Source organism: Cetorhinus maximus, chromosome 26 (assembly GCF_964194155.1).
Source record: "Cetorhinus maximus chromosome 26, sCetMax3.hap1.1, whole genome shotgun sequence".
Taxonomy (NCBI): Eukaryota; Metazoa; Chordata; class Chondrichthyes; order Lamniformes; family Cetorhinidae; genus Cetorhinus; species Cetorhinus maximus.
This window is the reverse complement of record NC_135904.1, coordinates 9,665,191-9,683,867: the sequence shown is the minus strand read 5'-3', so window position 1 is coordinate 9,683,867 and position 18,677 is coordinate 9,665,191. Positions and strand designations below refer to the sequence as shown.

The window sequence follows — 18,677 nt, the reverse complement described above, 5'->3', positions numbered from 1 at the left end:
CACCTTTCATTTCCTTCAGCTTCTCAAATAAACGCTCAAAGTTTTCACAGTCAACTTCGCCTGTGGTAAGGGTGGCAAGTTCTTGGATATCCAAATGTAACATAGGATCTGCTAGGTAAACAAACAGATCATCAGCCAAACACTTGTTTAAAAAAAGCCACACTTTTGGAAGAAAGGAATTGGATTTCCATACCTATGACACTGTCTGTCTGAAGAGCTGCTACCCTATCACTATCTTCTGAAAGTGATTCAGCATCAGGTTCCATAAGGCTGTGGTACTGCATTAAAGAGAATTGTGGAAGAACAGTTAATTAACAAGTACACAAAAATAACAAGTTTACCACACTGTGCTGCACCCTTATCTGGGCATCAACATTCTGTGGCACACAGCCATATCTGGGGACATGTATTTATATAGAATGGACAGCACAGCAACAGGTCATTTGGCCCAAATGGTCCATGCTGGAATTTATATTCCACACAAGCCTATTTCATCTCACCTTATCAGCAAATCCTTCTATTCCTTGCTCCTTCATGTGTTTAATTGAGCTTATCCCATAAAAGGCACCTATGCTATTTGCCTCAGCTACTCAAATGTGGTTGCAAGCTCCACATTCTAACCACTTTTTGGTTAAATAACTTTTTCTTGAATTTTTTTTTAAGTTATTAGAGATTATTTTATATTTATGGCCTCTGGTTTACCACTGGATGAAACTTCATAAACTTCGATGTGACAGATCGCCACATATACCTACAGCATTTCTATTTAATTTATCCTGAACTTCTGTGGGTAACACCACAGGACACTCAACTGTTAGTTACAACATTACTTTCCAGATGACATTCACTTTTGTTGGATTACTGTACAGCGAACATCATTCAATACCTTAACCAAGTGGTCAGTCCTCATGTACGAGTTTAGACGGCGAGCTTTTGCAGACTATTGAACATAAGGAACATTGCAGTTGCACCCAAATCTGATTTCCACCCAAAGTCACACTAGTGCTTTCCAGCAGCTGGTTACTGGATGTCATTTAGAAGCAGGAACTCTGGCTGATTGTTCCCTTTCACAATCCAGGGATTGAGTGGGCAATTTATACCATTCCAAAAGAGGTCAGCTAACTCAGCACTGACTGGAAATGCAACTTGGGATCTTGTGGCATTAATGGTTTGGTAGTATACTGGGAGATGTGTTTACCCACAGGCCTATAATGCAATTTTTCCATATACCATAATGGCCTTAGCCATTGAACTTTGTGACATGAGCAAGTGGAGGAAATTAATGGGGACTTTGCTTCACAAAACTGATTCCATCAGTTAATGAAACCACTAAGGGTTTGAAACTCGATACTTCATGAACCTATTCTTGAAAACAGGAAGGTGCTGGGCTGATCCAGGGTCAGTTGAGGTAGAATCAACATTGTGGGGGCTGTTTTTCCTGCATTCCCCTTCCAGGAAGCCAATAAAAAAGCCAACGTTTTTCATAATAATTCACTTTAAGCACATGAAACATTTACCACACTTACTGTCAGTCAACGTCTGTGTAGCCCCAATGATCACCAGGCACAATTGTTTCGCCAGGCAATCATCTCCAATACCTATATAAAATATCCAAAATGGATCATGACTGCTATCCTCCCTCCATATTTAATTATCATAAAGGTATAAGGGGGGAGTGGTTTAAAAGGTCACCATTACACCTTTAAGTTCTGAAATCATTTTAGGGCATTGAATGAAAACCTTCAATAGGATTTCAACAGCTTGAAATCACACCCAGGCGTCAATATTCAATTAGTGAATCACTTACTTCCACTTGTGTTTCTGCTTCTGTTCCACAATTCTCAAGCACACCAGTTAAACTACTGAGAATTCCAAAGTCCTGTGGCCTATCTAAAAGAAAAGAAACTGCATGCTAAGTGTTTTGTGTAAGATTAAAAAAAACTAATCATCAAATGTATATTTCATGTTTATAACAAATTAATATTAATCTTGTGTGAGTCAATGCCTATTTAGGGGTACGATGACCCAGTAATTACATTTCAGATTCAGGCACAATTGTCGCACCCACAAAGCGAGACATTCAGGTCAGCTTTTTTAAAAAATTTATTCATTCATGGGATGTAGGTATCACTGGCTAGGCCAGCGTTTATTGCCCATCCCCAATTGCCCTTCAGAAGAGGGCGGTGAGTCACCTTCTTGAACTGCTGCAGTCCATGTGGTGTAGGTACACCCACAATCCTGTTAGGAAGAGAATTCCAGGATTTTGATCCAGCAACAGTGAAGGAACTACAAAACAGTTCCAAGTCAGGATGGTGTGTGACTTGGAAGGGAACTTGGAGATGGTGGTGTTCCCGTGCACGTGCTGCCCTTGTCCTCCTAGGTGGTAGAGGTCGTAGGTTTGTAAGGTGCTGTCGAAGGAGCCTTGGTGAGTTGCTGCAGTGCATCTTGTAGATGGTACACACTGCTGCCGCTGTGCATCGGTGGTGGAGGAAGTAAATGTTTAAGGTGGTGGATGGGGTGCCAATCAAATGCTTTGCCCTGGATGGTGTCGATCATTTTGAGTGTTGTTGGAGCCGCAGTCATCCAGGAAAGTGGAGAGTATTTCATCAAAGTCCATGACTTGTGCTTTGTAGATGGTGGGCAGGCTCTGGGGAGTCAGGAGGTGAGTTACTCTCCACAGAATTCCCAGTCTCTGACCTGTTCTTGTCGCCATAGTATTTATATGGCTCGAGCAGTTCAGTTTCTGGTTAATATTAGCCTCCCAGGACATTGATGGTGGGGGATTCAATGATGGTAATGTCGAGGGGAAATAGTTAGGTTCTCTTTTGTTGGAGATGGTCATTGCCTGGCACTTGTGGTGCGGATATTACTCGCCACTTATCAGCCAAAGCCCGAATATTGTCCAGGTCTTGCTGCATACGGACACGGACTGCTTCAGTATCTGAGGAGTTGTGAATGGTGCTGAACATTGTGAAATTATGAGCAAATATCCCCACTTCTGACCTTATAATGGAGGGAAGGTCATTGATAAAGCAGCTGAAGATGGTTGGGAACATGAGAACATTGCTCATTTTAAAGTCAAACATTTTGTCACACCAATACTTTTTCTATGCTTGAATGTTAGTAGTAGTTTGAAACTGAATTAGTTGCGTAAGAAGCAAAACGTCTGCCAAAAGTCAAGATTAATAATATAAACAAGAAGCAGTCAAAGGATTATGCTTTGTTACACATGCCTGCAATATTTTTTCAGCAGCTATCTGACTTTATTTCTGATGGGTAAGAGGGAGAAAATTATAAAATTGTTCTGCATAATCACAGAAAATAATGTTTGGCTCCCCAAAACATTAACATTCACCTACTTAGGTGTACAATAAAATAAAACTAAAACTTTCAAAATATAAATGAAGTTATACATAATGTGTGTTGTCATACAGATATCATTCATCTGTTAGAGGAGAAGTCAAAAGGCACACATTAAGCCAGGGGCTGCCTGCTCCTGTTAGGTTAAGAACATTTAACATTTTATATTCAGCAAAGATGTGAGGTCTAATAGTGCACGTGACAAAATGTGGGCTGGTCTGTTTTTCTCCGCAGAACATTAACATTAGCAGGTTACATCAGGTGACAAAGATATTGTGAAAACAAAGCAAACTGTCAAACCTGATTTGAAATGTCATTCTAGTCATCCCAATTTCAAGCTGATGGAGATGGAGGGCAGGGGAAGGAAAAAGTGGCATTAAAAATCAGGTGCCTGACCGACCGAGTGTTTTCAGCATTTTCTGTTCTGATATTTTTACCAAAGCAGTCTGCCTAAACTTACACCCAAATAGGTGATGAAGAAAAATCGGTTGCAGTTGTTTGCGATGTTTTGAGATGATACAACACTTACAAGGGTGGCACTTAGCTTAAATATCTATACACCACCTTAAACCTGATTTTGCAGTGAATTTAATTGCACTTCTATGAAGTTCAGAGTTGAATGTGTCACAACCTGAAAAGCTAGTAGCACTGTACTTTCTCCATTGCCAACGTTTTAAAAGAAGTCACTTCCTACACATTTAAGAAAGGCAACCAGAAATTTATATCATCTTAACGAGCTGAAGTTCAGCTTTTGGAACTGGGAATGCAATCAGAGGATCACTCAAGACCATTCTGCAATTGCACAGCATGTGAAAAAGGACCATTTAACATTAGCAGGTTACATCAGGTGGCAGAGACATTGTGAAAACAAAGCAAACCATCAAACCCAATTTGAAATGTCATTCTAGTCGTCACAATTTCAAGCTGATGGAAATGGAGGGCAGGGGAAGGAAAAAGTGGCATTGAAAATCAGGTGGATTTATGGCCACTCAGTTGATGATAGGACCAGGTTCTGCAGTACAGGATGCCCAGCTAAAAATGTAGGGGGTGGACGGGGAGGGAAGTAAAATAGGAGCCAGCCAGTAGATAAGTAGCTTGCAGACAATCCTGTCGTGTCTCACATACGAAATCCAACATGTTGTGATGGAGGGATGACACCTCTGGAACTGTATGCTAGCAATAAGCCAGCATCTTCAGAGAACCAGCAAACATAATCTTTTTTTACCAGCACCATGAAGAGAAAAGGACTTGAGAAAGATTCTTCCCACAGCACTTATATTCTGTTGCACAGAAAAACCAATGAGAAACACACACACACACACACAGCTTTAAAAAGCCTGTAATGTGACAAGTTGCAAGTTATAAACTCAATAAATAAACTGATCAGAGTTAGCATTATTCTCACTACAATACTGAAAATTATTTTTTTACTTCAAGCTGAGCATCAACAAGATATTTAGGGCATGGTATGGCAAACATTTTGTTCCAGGATTCTACCAGCAGTTGGTTGCCAGGCTTAATAAAATGCCTCCATCAGGTTTTTTAATTCTTTCAAGGGATGTGGGTATCACTGGCTAGGTCAGCATTGTTGCCCATCCCTAATTGCCCTAGAGAAGGTGGTGGTGAGCTGCCTTCTTAAACAGCTGTAGTCCTTGTGGTGTAGATACCCAGAGTGCCGTTGGGAATGGAGTTCCAGGATTTTGACCCAGCAACAGTGAAGGAACGGCGGCAATATAGTTGCAGCAGACTTATGCAAAAGTGCCCCATCACTGCTCTCACAGCTAATTTCTCCCAAAATGTAGCTAGCTGTGCCACTGGTCAGAAACTTAACTGTAATTTTGAGATGGGCAGCCAACTGCCATAAGATCAATTGAATCTGCAATTCCCACCCTCCCAAACTAAGGTTGTAGCAAGTATTAGTACTCTAACATGCAATAACACCAAATTCTACTTCACAGCATTGCTTTTTCCTTATAAGCTAGGACTTAAGGGGGTCAATACTTTGGTGACCCTGGTTACTGTTATTGTATAGCTGGAGTGTTTCTTTGGCTAATCGTGGGACCATAAATGCTTATATTTTAGTGGCAACTGTAGGCATTTGACAAAAATCAATATAGAGCACCAAATACATCAGGAAATAGTTTGAGTAGTTTACTAATCACTGTTTACATACTGAAGGTACTTTACATTCTTTACATGCTAAATTTTCAGTTATATCTAAGCTGTTAGATTTGGATATTTTGTCTCTTAATCAAGCAATTGCCTATGAACAATTCAGTTACTGTGCTGTAACACTATTATTAGAATGTTATTCAATCTGTCCAAGTAGTTACATATCAGGATGGTAACATGGATTTTTATTTACTCAAAATAGAGATTTGTTCAAACATGGTGAACTGGGTGTTGTAGTTAGTTGGACGCTGCTGTTTCACTTTTGGGATAAAGTCCTCTTTGCTGGCTGTAAAGTGAACTAAATTTAGGCAGTCTCAATGCAGAGCTTAAAAATTATAATCTCATTCAGAGATCCACAGGATGGCTGGTGTAGGAAATGAAAAGGAGAAAACGTCACAACAGTACAGGAAGGGTGCTATTCAGATAGTGGAAGAGTAGAGTGTTAGACTTGATGAGTTTGATATGGAGTGAAGAGTGCCATTTGTCAACATTAATAAGAACTGCTAACCCTAAAAATAAACTTGCTTCATACCTGTTTTCATCTCAACATTTGGCCACACATTTGCATTCAAGGCTTGAATAATTCTTGTTACTCCAGTGGATTCAGGGAAGTCATCTGTACAGACACCAATAGGTCATTTTTAATGAAGATATACTGTTAACAGAATATGGGAATGCATAGATAAAACATAATTCAAGTGAAAATGTCCAGTAGAATGAGAGCTTTAAAAAAATGACTGACAGAGAAATTAATCCAGCAAAATTATACATCAAGTTACACACAATTGCAAGACATTATATTATAAAAGCAGTTGACAGCTGGGATCTGCACTTTGACACCTTTTGAACGAGTGGATGGCTTGAAATGTTCATGTAATGATGCATCATTTAAATTATTTCATTGTGTTACCATTTTAAAAAAATTAGTTAACCTTTCACCTCTCTTATGTTCCCCTTCCTGTCAGCCCAACAACGTACTCAGACACACATCCCAGAAGGCTGGCTGCACTCTGGCCTTTATGGTTGTACTATTCTAGTAGTCTTATGATGCACCAAAATCATTAAATACCAATGGTTTTACAGTGCATCCTATAGTAAAATTTGTTGAGGTACAATACTTACAAATCTTTTTCAAATAGGGAACAGCTGAACACCTTATAGGTAATTAGGTCAGAGATGTAGCTTACACTAGCGATATTAGCTCATCCACCAATTCTCTCTCCTCATGTACATTTGACACCCTTTCAAAGACATAGCAGAACCTTACATCTGGAAAAGTAGGGGTTAGTTTTTTTTGTTTAAAAAATCCATTAGTGCGTGTTGAATTAGTTGATCTCAGCCATGCAGCAATTAAGTAACCACACATGGTCTCAACTCTTCTTGGCCAGGAAAGAGGAGATGGGAAGGGGTCACCTAAGGTTCCTGACCACTAATCACTGATCTTTGAAGGAAAGTACATGCCAATTCCAGAGACAGGAACATCCTATTTTTGATGTCCTTGTGTTACTTGTATAAGATTAAGTGTATACAGGTGGAGAGGTGGAGGGGCACTCCTTGGATAATTACTTGTGCACATAAGAGACACTCATCATCTCCCCCAAAATATTTTTTTCAATTTAAATAAGTTTCCTTCAAAGTTTTAATTTTTGTTACAGTACATCTTTAAGGGGCTGTTAGTTAATTTATTTATTAGTTCATCTGTTTATTTGGTATACTCAAAATAAAAGACACTGGGGCTGTAGTGCATTTTCATCCCCCAAAATGGTATTTTAATTTAATTTGTTAAGTTTCCTTTGTAGTTTTTATTTTGTTGTGATAACCTGACAGTGCACCTTCAAGGGGTTGTTCATTTGTTTAATTGTTTATTTGATTGCTCAAAAGAGTATAAAGAAGTCTTATTGACATTGATGCTGGGCTGTAGAGTTGAGCTATTCATTTGTAATGTATCACTTTGTGAATAAATCTAAAACTGAGTAAAGACTAACTTCTGGTCTCCTCCTCCACCAGCTGGCTATAAGTTTAACATCTCAGTTGTCAAAAAGCATACCAACACTGTTAAGGCTCATGTTAGAGATGCCATCTGGCAAGCTTCTAAAGTGCTAGTGGCACATGTGGAATTATATCCCAGCAAAGGTCAGCATCTTCAAGAGGGAGGAAGGAAATTACAGTAAAAAAGAAAGAAGATCCAGGGTGAGTGTAGATTTCTTTTAAAGTTCTCAGCTCTGCTAAATCCAATGATTTAATTTTGGAAATGCTGCATTCACTTTAATGAACAGGTTTTTTAGTTCACTTCAGCATACTACAAGACTCTATAATAAACAGTTCTGAAATGCAAAACAAACCTTCTTCATCTGGCAACTCTTCTGGATTGAGCTCCACCAATTCAAATCCATATTTAATACACCATTGCTGTGCTGTTTGCCTGCTCACCCCTGGAAGAGAAAAGATGATCAGATAACCCACCATCTTGACTAAGCAGAATCCACTCATATAAATTAAAACATTTTTACATTTTAAAGAGTAATTTTCCTTCGTATTTTCTGGAAAATGAACACTGCACTCCCGACCTGAAGGCAACAGATTGAGGCACAGCAGCTTCCACTGTTAAGAGTCATTTGGACAATGTATGATAATTCTGAACTCAACGACTGGATAGAGCATCATGGAGAATCTGCTCTAGCTGGAGCAAGCTAAAGAAATACAGAAAAGCTTTGTCTTGCCAGGCTTAAATCAAACCTGCTGAAAACTAGACTGGTCTTCCCTCCCAGCTAGATCAAGAGGAACTGGGCATAGGGTGCTAAGATCTTACAGATGGGAATTTAATGTTGCAGAACTACATAACACTAAGATCTCTGTCTGGCACGATCCAAAAAAGAAAGAAAATCTAGACCACATTGAAAATTCAATTTAAATAGTTCAACATTGTCTCATGCTGAACGTGACTTGACTATTTAATCTCCTGGCTAGCCTCTTGTCTTCTACACTCCGTAAACTTTAGTCAATTCAAAAGTTCTACTGCCTGTATCTTACTCTGCACCAAGTCCAGCTCATCATATTAGCTCCCAGTTCTGAAACACTTCCATTTTAAAATTCTCATCCTTGTGTATAAATCCCCTCATGGCTTCAACCTTCCCTACCTCATTACATGGGATATTTATTGGTGTTCCTGGAATTGCATTCTGCAATTTCACCTGCTTTTCTGTGAATGTCAAAACCTGTGACCTTGCCTACAATATACAAAGGAAGTGCAATTTGCATAATCAGGACTACAGCTTGATGATGACTGAATAGCTTAAGTGGAACACTGGCATTTTTATCAGCACTGGGGAGATCATAATACACGAATCCGCTTTTCTATGAAAACCAAACATTATGTGCTCAGATGTTAGTGCAAGGCTCGAGTCCCTAATAAACCAAAGGTCACTGTGCTACCAACAGAGCCAAGACGACAGCAAGAAAATTAATTTCTAATTTAAAATGCAGAGGAACATTTAAATTTTACGTGGTCCCCAAGATTTAAAAGGTACATACTTAAGCAGACCATGGAGGGAAAAAGCTTGGACATTTCCGATCTACAGTGTCAGTCCTACATAACTCGTGTTTTGTTGAGTTGGGTGCCTCCAAGTCTCTGTTGCATTGTTACTAACTTACTGAAGCCGAGCCCTTAATTTGGCTTAAAGAAAAACAAACAACCTGCATTGTTAAGTTGTATTTTTGTGTTAGGAATACAAGGAAACACCCAAAACTTATTTTCTTAATTATCCCTGTTCACGTTGTGAAGACACTGATGCACGGTGCCGAACCTTGCTGGGGCTCAGTATGGGCACCAGCAGTGTTCTAGTACCTCCCTCAAATGGCCATACTTCACATCATTGATTGTTGATAGGATGCTTGACCATTGGAGACACCGCATTCGAGCTTAATCTTAATTCCACTTGGAGGCCATACACGTGCACCTTCCAGGAAGAATCAGTGGACAGCCATCTGGGTGAATGGTCTTCCTCTGCGAAGGTCACAGCTGAGATCAGCAAACACATCAGTGAATGGAGATCAAACCTGGAATCTTCTATGCTGCTTTGCATCAACTATGCTATGCATTTAACTGACTAAGCAACCTATGTCCTGTGCTATTAAACTTTCCACTCAGCTCAATAATGGCAATTTGTACAAACAAATTCAGACAAGCCTCATGGTGTAAATTAATGTCACCTAAAAATCCAAATTTGTACTGAATTTTGCAACTGAATACAATACCATCGTCTGAAACTCTGTCACACACCAGAATCAAAACCTCGGGGGTCCACTCTTGAGTTAGGGGAAGCCAAGTAGATACCTCATCAAGGCCCGACTTCTGAGGAAAAAAGTAGAGCTTAATGCTAAAAAGAATGTCAAAAGGTCAAGACTGTATGTTAAGAAATATTAGCCAAGTTTCCAATTTGACACTGTATTAATAAATCTATGTCTCAGCCCTCAAAGACATCTGAAAAGGTGAACTCATTAGTACTCCAAACACAGGTAAAACATGGAAATGCTCTTGCTTGGCAAAGGGACTCACTTCTTTTCAGATAAATACTCAAGGACTTTGAGAATGGCGATATTTTGTGGCAAAAATGTTGGGAATCTTACTTCATTCCTTATGCAAGCCGCATAAGTATGTGCACTGTCAGATTGTTTATTACTTCAATTTTCCAGTGCTGCTAATTATGGCACAGTGCTTCTGGATGGCCACATCTTTTTCTCAAGTTTTACCATATAAATAAGTTTTGCTCATTTACATTGTCTTAGTTCTGTTGAAGAGTCATACGGACTCGAAACGTCAACTGTATCCCTCTCCGCAGATGCTGTCAGACCTGCTGAGTTTTTCCAGGTATTTTTGTTTTTGTTCTTGCTCATTTACAAGTTTGTTCACACTCCTCCCTAATCACAGAGATACCCTGCTTTCCCTTCCTCCAACTGTGCTGCATGGTGTACGGGAATTTCTGATCCCAAGGTTGGGTGCACACCAAATTGGATGCCAAAGTGAAACAGCCGCAGGAAGGAGTCAAGAATAGAAATGAGAACAGAATGACTACCTTCATTGGTGACAAGGGGCAGTGTAGTTATACAATCTTACCTGAAGTTAGTTAAATTAATCTGAATCCAGTTCCTAGTATATGGCACCAGACTGTATTTAGGTTTGTTCTAAATGGCACGAAATTTGAGTATTTCAGACCAATATCCACAGAAAATGGAACCATCATGTCACCATCACAATATTTAGCCTATAGGTATTAAAAGACTGGGTCTAAAAAGAGGGAGTTTGGGATGGGGAATGAGTCCTCCACTTAACGGAACTTACTCCCCTGTGATAGCACAAATGTATGTTTTCTACACTGTACTCTTCCTAGTGCAACCCCATGTTACTACCATTAAAAAGCTAAGTGAGAACTCCAAAACTGCCCAGTGTTAATAGTGTAAAGCTGATAACTTATAAAATTAAAAATTAGGAATGAGAATCTGTTTAAAATATGAAGACATTTTAGGATGTGACAAGTGTCAGGAATACAATTGTGCGGTTTGTTGTGAAATTGGTGTGTTCTCCATCGTAAGCAGATGAAGGCCAATTGTTTTTGTTGGGACAGAGGATAGATTTGATGGAGAAGCAACTGCCATTATCAAACTTATCATCAGGTGTGGGAATAATCTCTGAAACTGAAAGTAGATTTGGATGAAAGAAGAATATAAACCGGATCAAAGCTCATCACTTAAATCCTTGTGGTTTTGGCCAGAGCAAGCTGATATTAAAAAGTAAAAGAGCCAGGCTCACCTGATGGTTCTGCTGGTTGAGGCAGTAAGGCCAGGTAGATACCAGGAATACCATTTGCCAAGCAAGCCAGACTCAGGCAGGGAAACAATACAGGTGCTACCATTCATCTTTGCACTCCTGAAGGTAGGCAGAGAAATTCATGTTCGTGACTACTATCCAGTGACCCCTGCTGAAAATGCTTGCAAGAACAGCAGTGGCGACCTCATTGGAATCAGCTCCTATACTCCTCCAGTCTAAATGCCTGCTGACACTCAATCTTGGTTTGCATACAAAAAAAATGGCTATTTTGACAAGGTGCTCGAAAACACGGTGCCTGTGGAACCATTTGCTAGCAAGGGGTCAATGCTTTCAGAAGTTGGGAAAAAATTGGCAGAAAGAGATGGAAATAAGAGGGTTGGTGCACAATGTAATAGCGAGCACACATACGGATGTGGAGCTGATGAAAAACGTCAGTGTTTAATGGAGCTGCTGACCAGTATAAACAGTGTAGTTTCACTAACTGTGTCCATGTAGAATCAAATACCAAGCATAGATCATAGAACCGGTGCTCAGTACATGTTAAGTAAGCAAGATATGAAACAGAACAGCTGGCATGAACCCAAACTGTGGTTTAAAATGTAAGTTCACCTTAAACATGAGTGGTTTAATGGAAATGAGTTGTGCATAGTTTGGGTTCAATATGTCTTTTCTTTATGTCCCCCACAATTTTTACTGAACGTGGTCAAACAAAAATTAGAGCAACTTTCACTTGCAAAACAGGGTGGAAACCATGAGATTGAAATTCCAGTAACTTTGACTTTGGCTTAGAATCAATTGGAGGCTGCTCACTGATACCTGTGTGAGTACAGCACTCAGGGAACAAGAAAAATTGCATCCTTGCAGGTAATAAAGATACAATAAGAAACAGGTTTTCCTTACTGTTGTGCTGTCAAAGTAAATCAGGAAGGCCTCCACCGTGTCAGCGATCTCCTTTGTCAGTATGAATTTGTTGGGCACCACACACAGCTGAACGGTAGCGGTGTAATATTTGTTATCTATTGTCCAGGGGTAAGATCGGACCTCATTCCTGGGGCCAGTGTACTCAGGAAGGTCATCTGTGCCAATAATGTCTAAAAACAAGAGAGCAATAAACTTAAGATAATTAAAACACAGAAAAAGTGGCAGCTGAGGTTAAATTGATGCACTTTAAACAAACCCGTGCAACATTGTCATGCCCATTGTAGTATCTCTATTGAGGTCAGCCAACTCGAGATGGATTAGGAATCAAAGCTGGCCAAGTAATTCTAAAGTTCATACCTGAAATTTTACTGAGGAATGAGCTAACTGCTAGAAGAATTTTAACTTTGCTTCCCTTGACAGTTATAAAGAAAAAAAGTGACAAAAGCTGTTAGGCCAAACAGGAAAAGGATTAAGTATCTTTATTTTTGAAACTCCTTACTTTTTGTGGGCTGTGAAATTGGCACATAAAGAGAAAAAACGGGCTCATTGACCGATTTCTAATATGTGACCCCTGGTGAAGGATGTGATATGGCTCTAGCTAGATTACCTACCAGGACTCACCACCAACACACATGTAAAGAATGGTCATTTAGATAGAGAGATATAACAAGGTGTCATATCCAGGATCATCAGAAGAGGAGGGGAGACATTTGTTTGGGGGATGGGAAGAGCAGTGAAGCATAAATTTTACTAGGCCAGAAAGTAACCAGTTCCAATTTCACAGCCTGCAAAAAGTAAGGAGTTTCAAAAATAAAGATATACATAATACTTTTCCTGCTTGGCCTAACAGCTTTTGTCACTCTTCCTTTATAACTGTCAAGGGAAGCAAAGCTAAAATTCTTCTAGTGTTTAGCTCATTCCACAATAAAATTTCAGGTATGAACTTCAGAATTTCTTGGCCAGTGCCAATGTTACCCATTGCAGAAAATAACTAGCACACTGGGTGTAATTAAAGTGTGTAATACCATAGCTGCAGCAAAGCATTATATAAACTTCAAGTTTATGGACTTTTTCATAGGAACATAGGAGCAGGCGCAGGCCATTCGGCCAGTCGAGCCTGCTCCATCTTTTACAATCTTACAATTCCTTTTACAGTTATTACAAAAATAATTTTGAATATAACTGCCAACATTGAACATATGGACAAGGAACAGGAGTAGGCCATTCAGCCCCTCAAGCCTGCTTTGCCATTTAATAAGATCATGGCTGACCTGATTGTAACCTGAAATCTGCATCCCATCTACCCCCGATAACCTTTCACCCCCTTGCTTACCAAGAATCTATCCACCTCTGCCTTAAAAAATATTCAAAGACTCTGCTTCCACCACCTTTTCAGGAAGAGAGTTCCAAAGGCTGACAAGAATACGCATGGTGTTGCACACTGAAGCACAGTACATTTAAACCCTCCAAGAAAAATGTTGAACTTTCCACAATGAAGGAGTTAAATCCTTAAACCCTTATTTAAATTATTGCAAATTTTAAATGGCATTCCAAGCGCTGTTAAGTAGGTTTTATATTACAGTGTCATTAACTACATAAGTAGTATAAATACACCAGTCCTTAGTTTGCAAAATTTAGTAAATGTATCTGAAGGTATTTTTCACCTGGCAACATGTCCCTCTAAATTCACAGCGTTAGGCAGAAGTGCAATGACATGTCATTAGTGACAATGAGGCAGCAACTTTCATTTCCTCTGTGCTCACAAAAGGCTGGCAGGGCACCAATTTTCACACCACCTCATCATTTGTTCTCAGCAGGAAAGCAGTGCAGAAGCAGGGGGGGGGGGTCCAAAGAAAGAGTTCTCAGTTTAATAATCAGCCTTGATTCTGTGCAATACCAAAAGTTTAAACAGAGCTTATGTAGAAAGGAGAAAATATCAGCCACCGTTCAACAGCAACTTGCATTTATTTAGTGGCTTTAATGCCGATAAAGATCCTAAAGCCCTGCAGAGGTGTAAAAAACAGGCACTGTGGTAAAGGAAGGAGCTATTAGGTGTAGCAACCAAAAGTTTGGTCCAAGAGGTGGTTTTTAAGGAGGTCCTAAGGGGTTTTGGGAGAAAATTTCAGAGCGTGGGCCTAGACTGTTGAAGAAATGACCATTTGACAGGAAGAATAAAGGCAGAATATTACTTAGATGGTGAGAGACTGCAGAATGCTGCAGTACAGAGGAACCTGGGTGTCCTTGTACATGAATCACAAGAAGTTAGCATACAGATATAGCAAGTAATTAGGAAGGCAAATGGAATATTGGCCTTTATTGCAAGGGGATGGGGTATAAAAGCAGGGAAGTCTTGCTACAACTGTACAGGGCATTGGTGAGAGCACACCTACAGTACTGCGTGGTTTTGATCACCTTACTTAAGGAGGGACACACTTGCATTGAAGCAGTTCAGAGGAGGTTCACTAGGCTTACTCCTGGAATGAAGCTGTTGCCTAATGAGGAAAGGTTGAGCAGGTTGGACCTATAATCATTGGAGTTGAGAAGAATGCGAGGTGACCTTATTCAAACATAAAAGATTCTAAAGAGGCTCAGTATGGTAGATGTTGACAGGATGATTCCCCTCTTGGTGGAATCTAGAACTAGGGGTTACAGTTTCAAAATAAGGGGTCTCCCATTTAAGACGGAGATGAGCAAGGATTTCTTCTCTCAGAGGGTTATTAGTGTTTGGAATTCTCTTCCCGAGAGAGCAGTGGAGGCTGGGTCATTGAATAAATTCAAGGCTGAGTTAGACAGATCTTTGATTGACAAGAGAGTCAAGAATTATTGGGGGGGGCGGGGTGGCAGTAGGAGGCAGTCAGGAAGTGGACACAATCAGATCAGCCATGATTTTATTAAATGGTGGAGCAGGCTTGTGGGGCCAAATGGCCTAATCCTGCTCCTATTTGTTATGCTATGATAGTGGGCTACAGGGACGGAACATGCACAAGAAGCCAGAGTCAAATGAATAGGGAGTTGGGGTTGGCAGTGGGTGGGGGGGGTGCTATGTAGGGCTGGAAGAGGTTACAGCAATGAGCAGAGATGAGGCAATAAAGAGATTTAAACAACAGAGTGACTGCAATCTGTTGTAGATCAGCAAGGATAGGAATGAATGATGAATAGGGATTGGTGCAGGTTAGGATTCTGGCAGCAGTTTAGGATGAGCTAAAATTTATAGACAATGAAGGATGGAAAGCTAGTCAGGGCAGCATGGAATAGTTGAGACTGGAGGTAAAGAATGATGAAGGTTTCAGTGGCAAATTAATTAAGGTGTGTAGTTTTGGCGTTTACTCCTGCAATAGGCTGGAGCATTGTATGCCAGCCACAGTAAATATGCCCTAAATTCTGTTTTTCTTCCCTCCCATTTTGTGGTTAATATCTCTACTATTAGGTATTTAGGGAGTGGACAATGCACCCCCACACCCATATAACCCTTGACTCCCTTATCAATTAAAAATCTGTCCAACTCAGCCTTGAATATATTCAATGACCGAGACGCCACTGCTCAATCGGGAAGAGAATTCCAGGTAAAGATCTGCAGGTAGAAAACAAAAGCCACACTTAGAATTGTTTAGAACAGCCAGGAGTTGGGGTACTCAATATAGGTTCCACAATAGATCTGCACGGAACATCTATTGGAGAAAGTAAGATTACTGTGCAATTGCACATGACATTCCTATGGCAAAGAACTGTACAGCCCAATAGTAATGACATTGTTTTCAGTTTTAAGGCTGGGAGACAGGTATAAACAAAAGCAGTTTTCCTACAGCATGTTTTACACAAATCTCAGGGTAATTGCATGTTCATTCATCAACGACTTCCAGTTCACCCTAACTTTTCAAGATTTGTTTTTATTTCACCCGAACTAAATTTGATGCCAAATTTACTTGGGTGAATGGAGGACTCAATTGACAATAGTGACTGAATAATGATAGGACAGGAAACACTACCAAGACGTGAACCCAATTTATTCAATGAGGTAAATAAACATACCAAAAGACAATGTCCCACCATAAAAAATGCCAGAAGTTTACTATGAGACAAAATAGAGGTCTTATTCCACACCTGCAGTTAAGTTTTTAAATATGCAGAGATTTGCAAACTGGAATCCCTAAAGGTACACTACAGGCTTTTAGATATCTGTAGTTTTTGAAATACTTGCTCATTATTTCTGCTGCTGTGTACAGGCCACTTGATGTTAGTTAATTCGAATTAAAAGGTAATTTAAATTTTTGAACACAAAGCAATTTTGAATTAGGAGATGATGCACATTTTCTGCTTTTCTTTGGCTAGCTGACACTGTCCTTTCAAAATGGGCCCATGAAGGAATGTCAACATTTACAGAACATCCTCCAGAGGCAAGACTTTAAAAAAACCATACCATTAAGGAACCATATGCCCTATCACCACCCATTACTACCATAGTGATTCTGCCACCCAGAATTGTCTCCACAGCAAATTCTACCTCAGGGGGGAATCAAATAAAGCAAAACCACAGCACTCTTCTGTATCTCCTAGTTTCATTTTACACCACATTTATATTATGAAGGGATCAGTTCTGCTGTATAACACTTCACGTGTCAAATCTACACTGCTCACAACGCAGAATGGACTTGTTAACAAGGGATGGCTGCATGCATGCAAAATCATGTTTGGCAGTCTGGCCAGGATATTTCTGATGTCAGGGGATGGATCTTACAGACAAGCAATGGTGAAAGTGCATTGATGACCTGTATGTACGAGTTGAGAGGTCAGTTCCTCCCTAGGCATGTCCAAAGGTGGAAAAAAACTGACCTAAGCATTTGCAGCTGTTTACATTATGTACTGAGTGGTCAAAGATATCTCTCAAAGGCAGAGTGTTTGTGTCATTGCATTTACTGTGCAACTGGGGTGTCCAAGCTATGGCCTGTGGGCATTTTGAGCGTGGGTAATGCAGCCACAAAGCCCAGGGAACTAAGTTCTATTTGTACTTATATGCCTTACATGCTGGTTAGTCCTGTTTGAAGTCCTGTGTTGCTGCAAGTTTAGAAGGGGCTGTCCTTTGCACTGTTGCTTCATTGGTTAAATGAGAACTCTTTGGTATGTTAATGTCTGCAGCTTGATACACAAACAAATTAATGGGAATACTGATTTCAATTTTATACACACCCATGAAGCTCCACCAAAATAGAAGAAAACAATTACCAAAACTAAGCAGTAAGAATTTAAAAGTAAGAAGTTACATCAATTCTCATGCTTGGACACAGCAGGATCAAAGTGTGCTATATCTGGGGAATCTCTACTGGGAAAGTCAAGAGTGAAATGTGTAGCAGAATGGTTTTTAATTTTGCTTGAGGTTGTTTTAATTTAATTATTAGCAACATGTAAATACAAGAGTCTACGTATGTACACACTTGTACAGTCAGGAGAAGGCCATTTCCAGCAGCAAAATTCAAACCAGGCAGATGGTGGCAGATGGTGTAAAAGACAAACAATGTCGTGGAGAATAGCAAAAGGGAGAGAGTCCTGACATGGCAGTGACAGCCTCTTTTCTTTACCTTCAACCACCAAAAAAAAAGATCTGCAGCAACCAAATTTGACTTAACACAAAATAAACCCTGGTTTGCCTTAAAGGAACTATTGAAAGAAGTTGGAGGGCATTATGAGGCTCTCAGCCAAAGAGGTCACTAAGCACAAGAGTAAAACTTGAGTGGTTCAGGTCACAGATTTTCTTTCTTTGGGTAGGTGAAATTGACTTTTGGAAATTAAGATCATATCAATATTTGCAAAGGTCTTCTGTGTAGAAAAGTTTGAAAATTTGTTACTTTAGGATAGCCATCTGGATTCCTTAGAGTAAACTGCAAAGTAATATGTCTAACACATAATACACACACAGACACACACACTCATTTTTACTAACTAAAAGCAAACTGAAAATTAAAAATTCCTTGTGGTTTGTTAATGAGGCAAGAAAATGATTGCACAAGCAGTACTAGAAAATGGTTGCATACAATTGAGGTCCCAAACTTGAAGAAAGGAAACAGTTGCCACAAGTTGAATCAAAAACTCTTCCTGGAGTTCTGCAATTATACTGCTGATTGCTCCTCTTCATTGTGCAAGATGCCTACATGTGATTGAGGGCAATTCTATGAAGCTGAAGTATACGCACATATTAGGCACGTTTTAAAAAAGTAGAACACTTTACAAATAATTACAATAAATTAGCAGTATTTTCACCAGATTACTTAAGCAGTAGTTTCAACCTACTGAAAAAAAATCAAAGTCAACATATTTCAAATGTTTTGTGACATGTTTCTTATATGATACTCCTCATTCATCCTAACTTACGTCCATCATTACTAATATCGCACCCCAACATGAACAG

At 39.7% G+C, this 18,677-nt stretch overlaps 1 protein-coding gene across 2 annotated transcripts in view; it reads right to left on the bottom strand.

Annotated features, from left to right (window-relative positions):
* Positions 1 to 18,677, bottom strand: part of aagab (alpha and gamma adaptin binding protein) — a 41,846-nt gene that overhangs the window by 5,710 nt on the left and 17,459 nt on the right. Inside the window, exons 2-8 of one of the 2 annotated variants that reach the window (XM_078530087.1) lie at positions 12,257 to 12,447; positions 9,787 to 9,883; positions 7,875 to 7,964; positions 6,065 to 6,148; positions 1,808 to 1,890; positions 194 to 278; positions 4 to 111 (exon numbers count right to left, since the gene is read on the bottom strand). In XM_078530087.1, coding sequence (XP_078386213.1) covers positions 4 to 111; positions 194 to 278; positions 1,808 to 1,890; positions 6,065 to 6,148; positions 7,875 to 7,964; positions 9,787 to 9,883; positions 12,257 to 12,447 — 738 coding nt within the window. The remainder of the gene's footprint in view (positions 1 to 3; positions 112 to 193; positions 279 to 1,807; positions 1,891 to 6,064; positions 6,149 to 7,874; positions 7,965 to 9,786; positions 9,884 to 12,256; positions 12,448 to 18,677) is intronic. The other variant, XM_078530088.1, reaches the window with a different exon arrangement.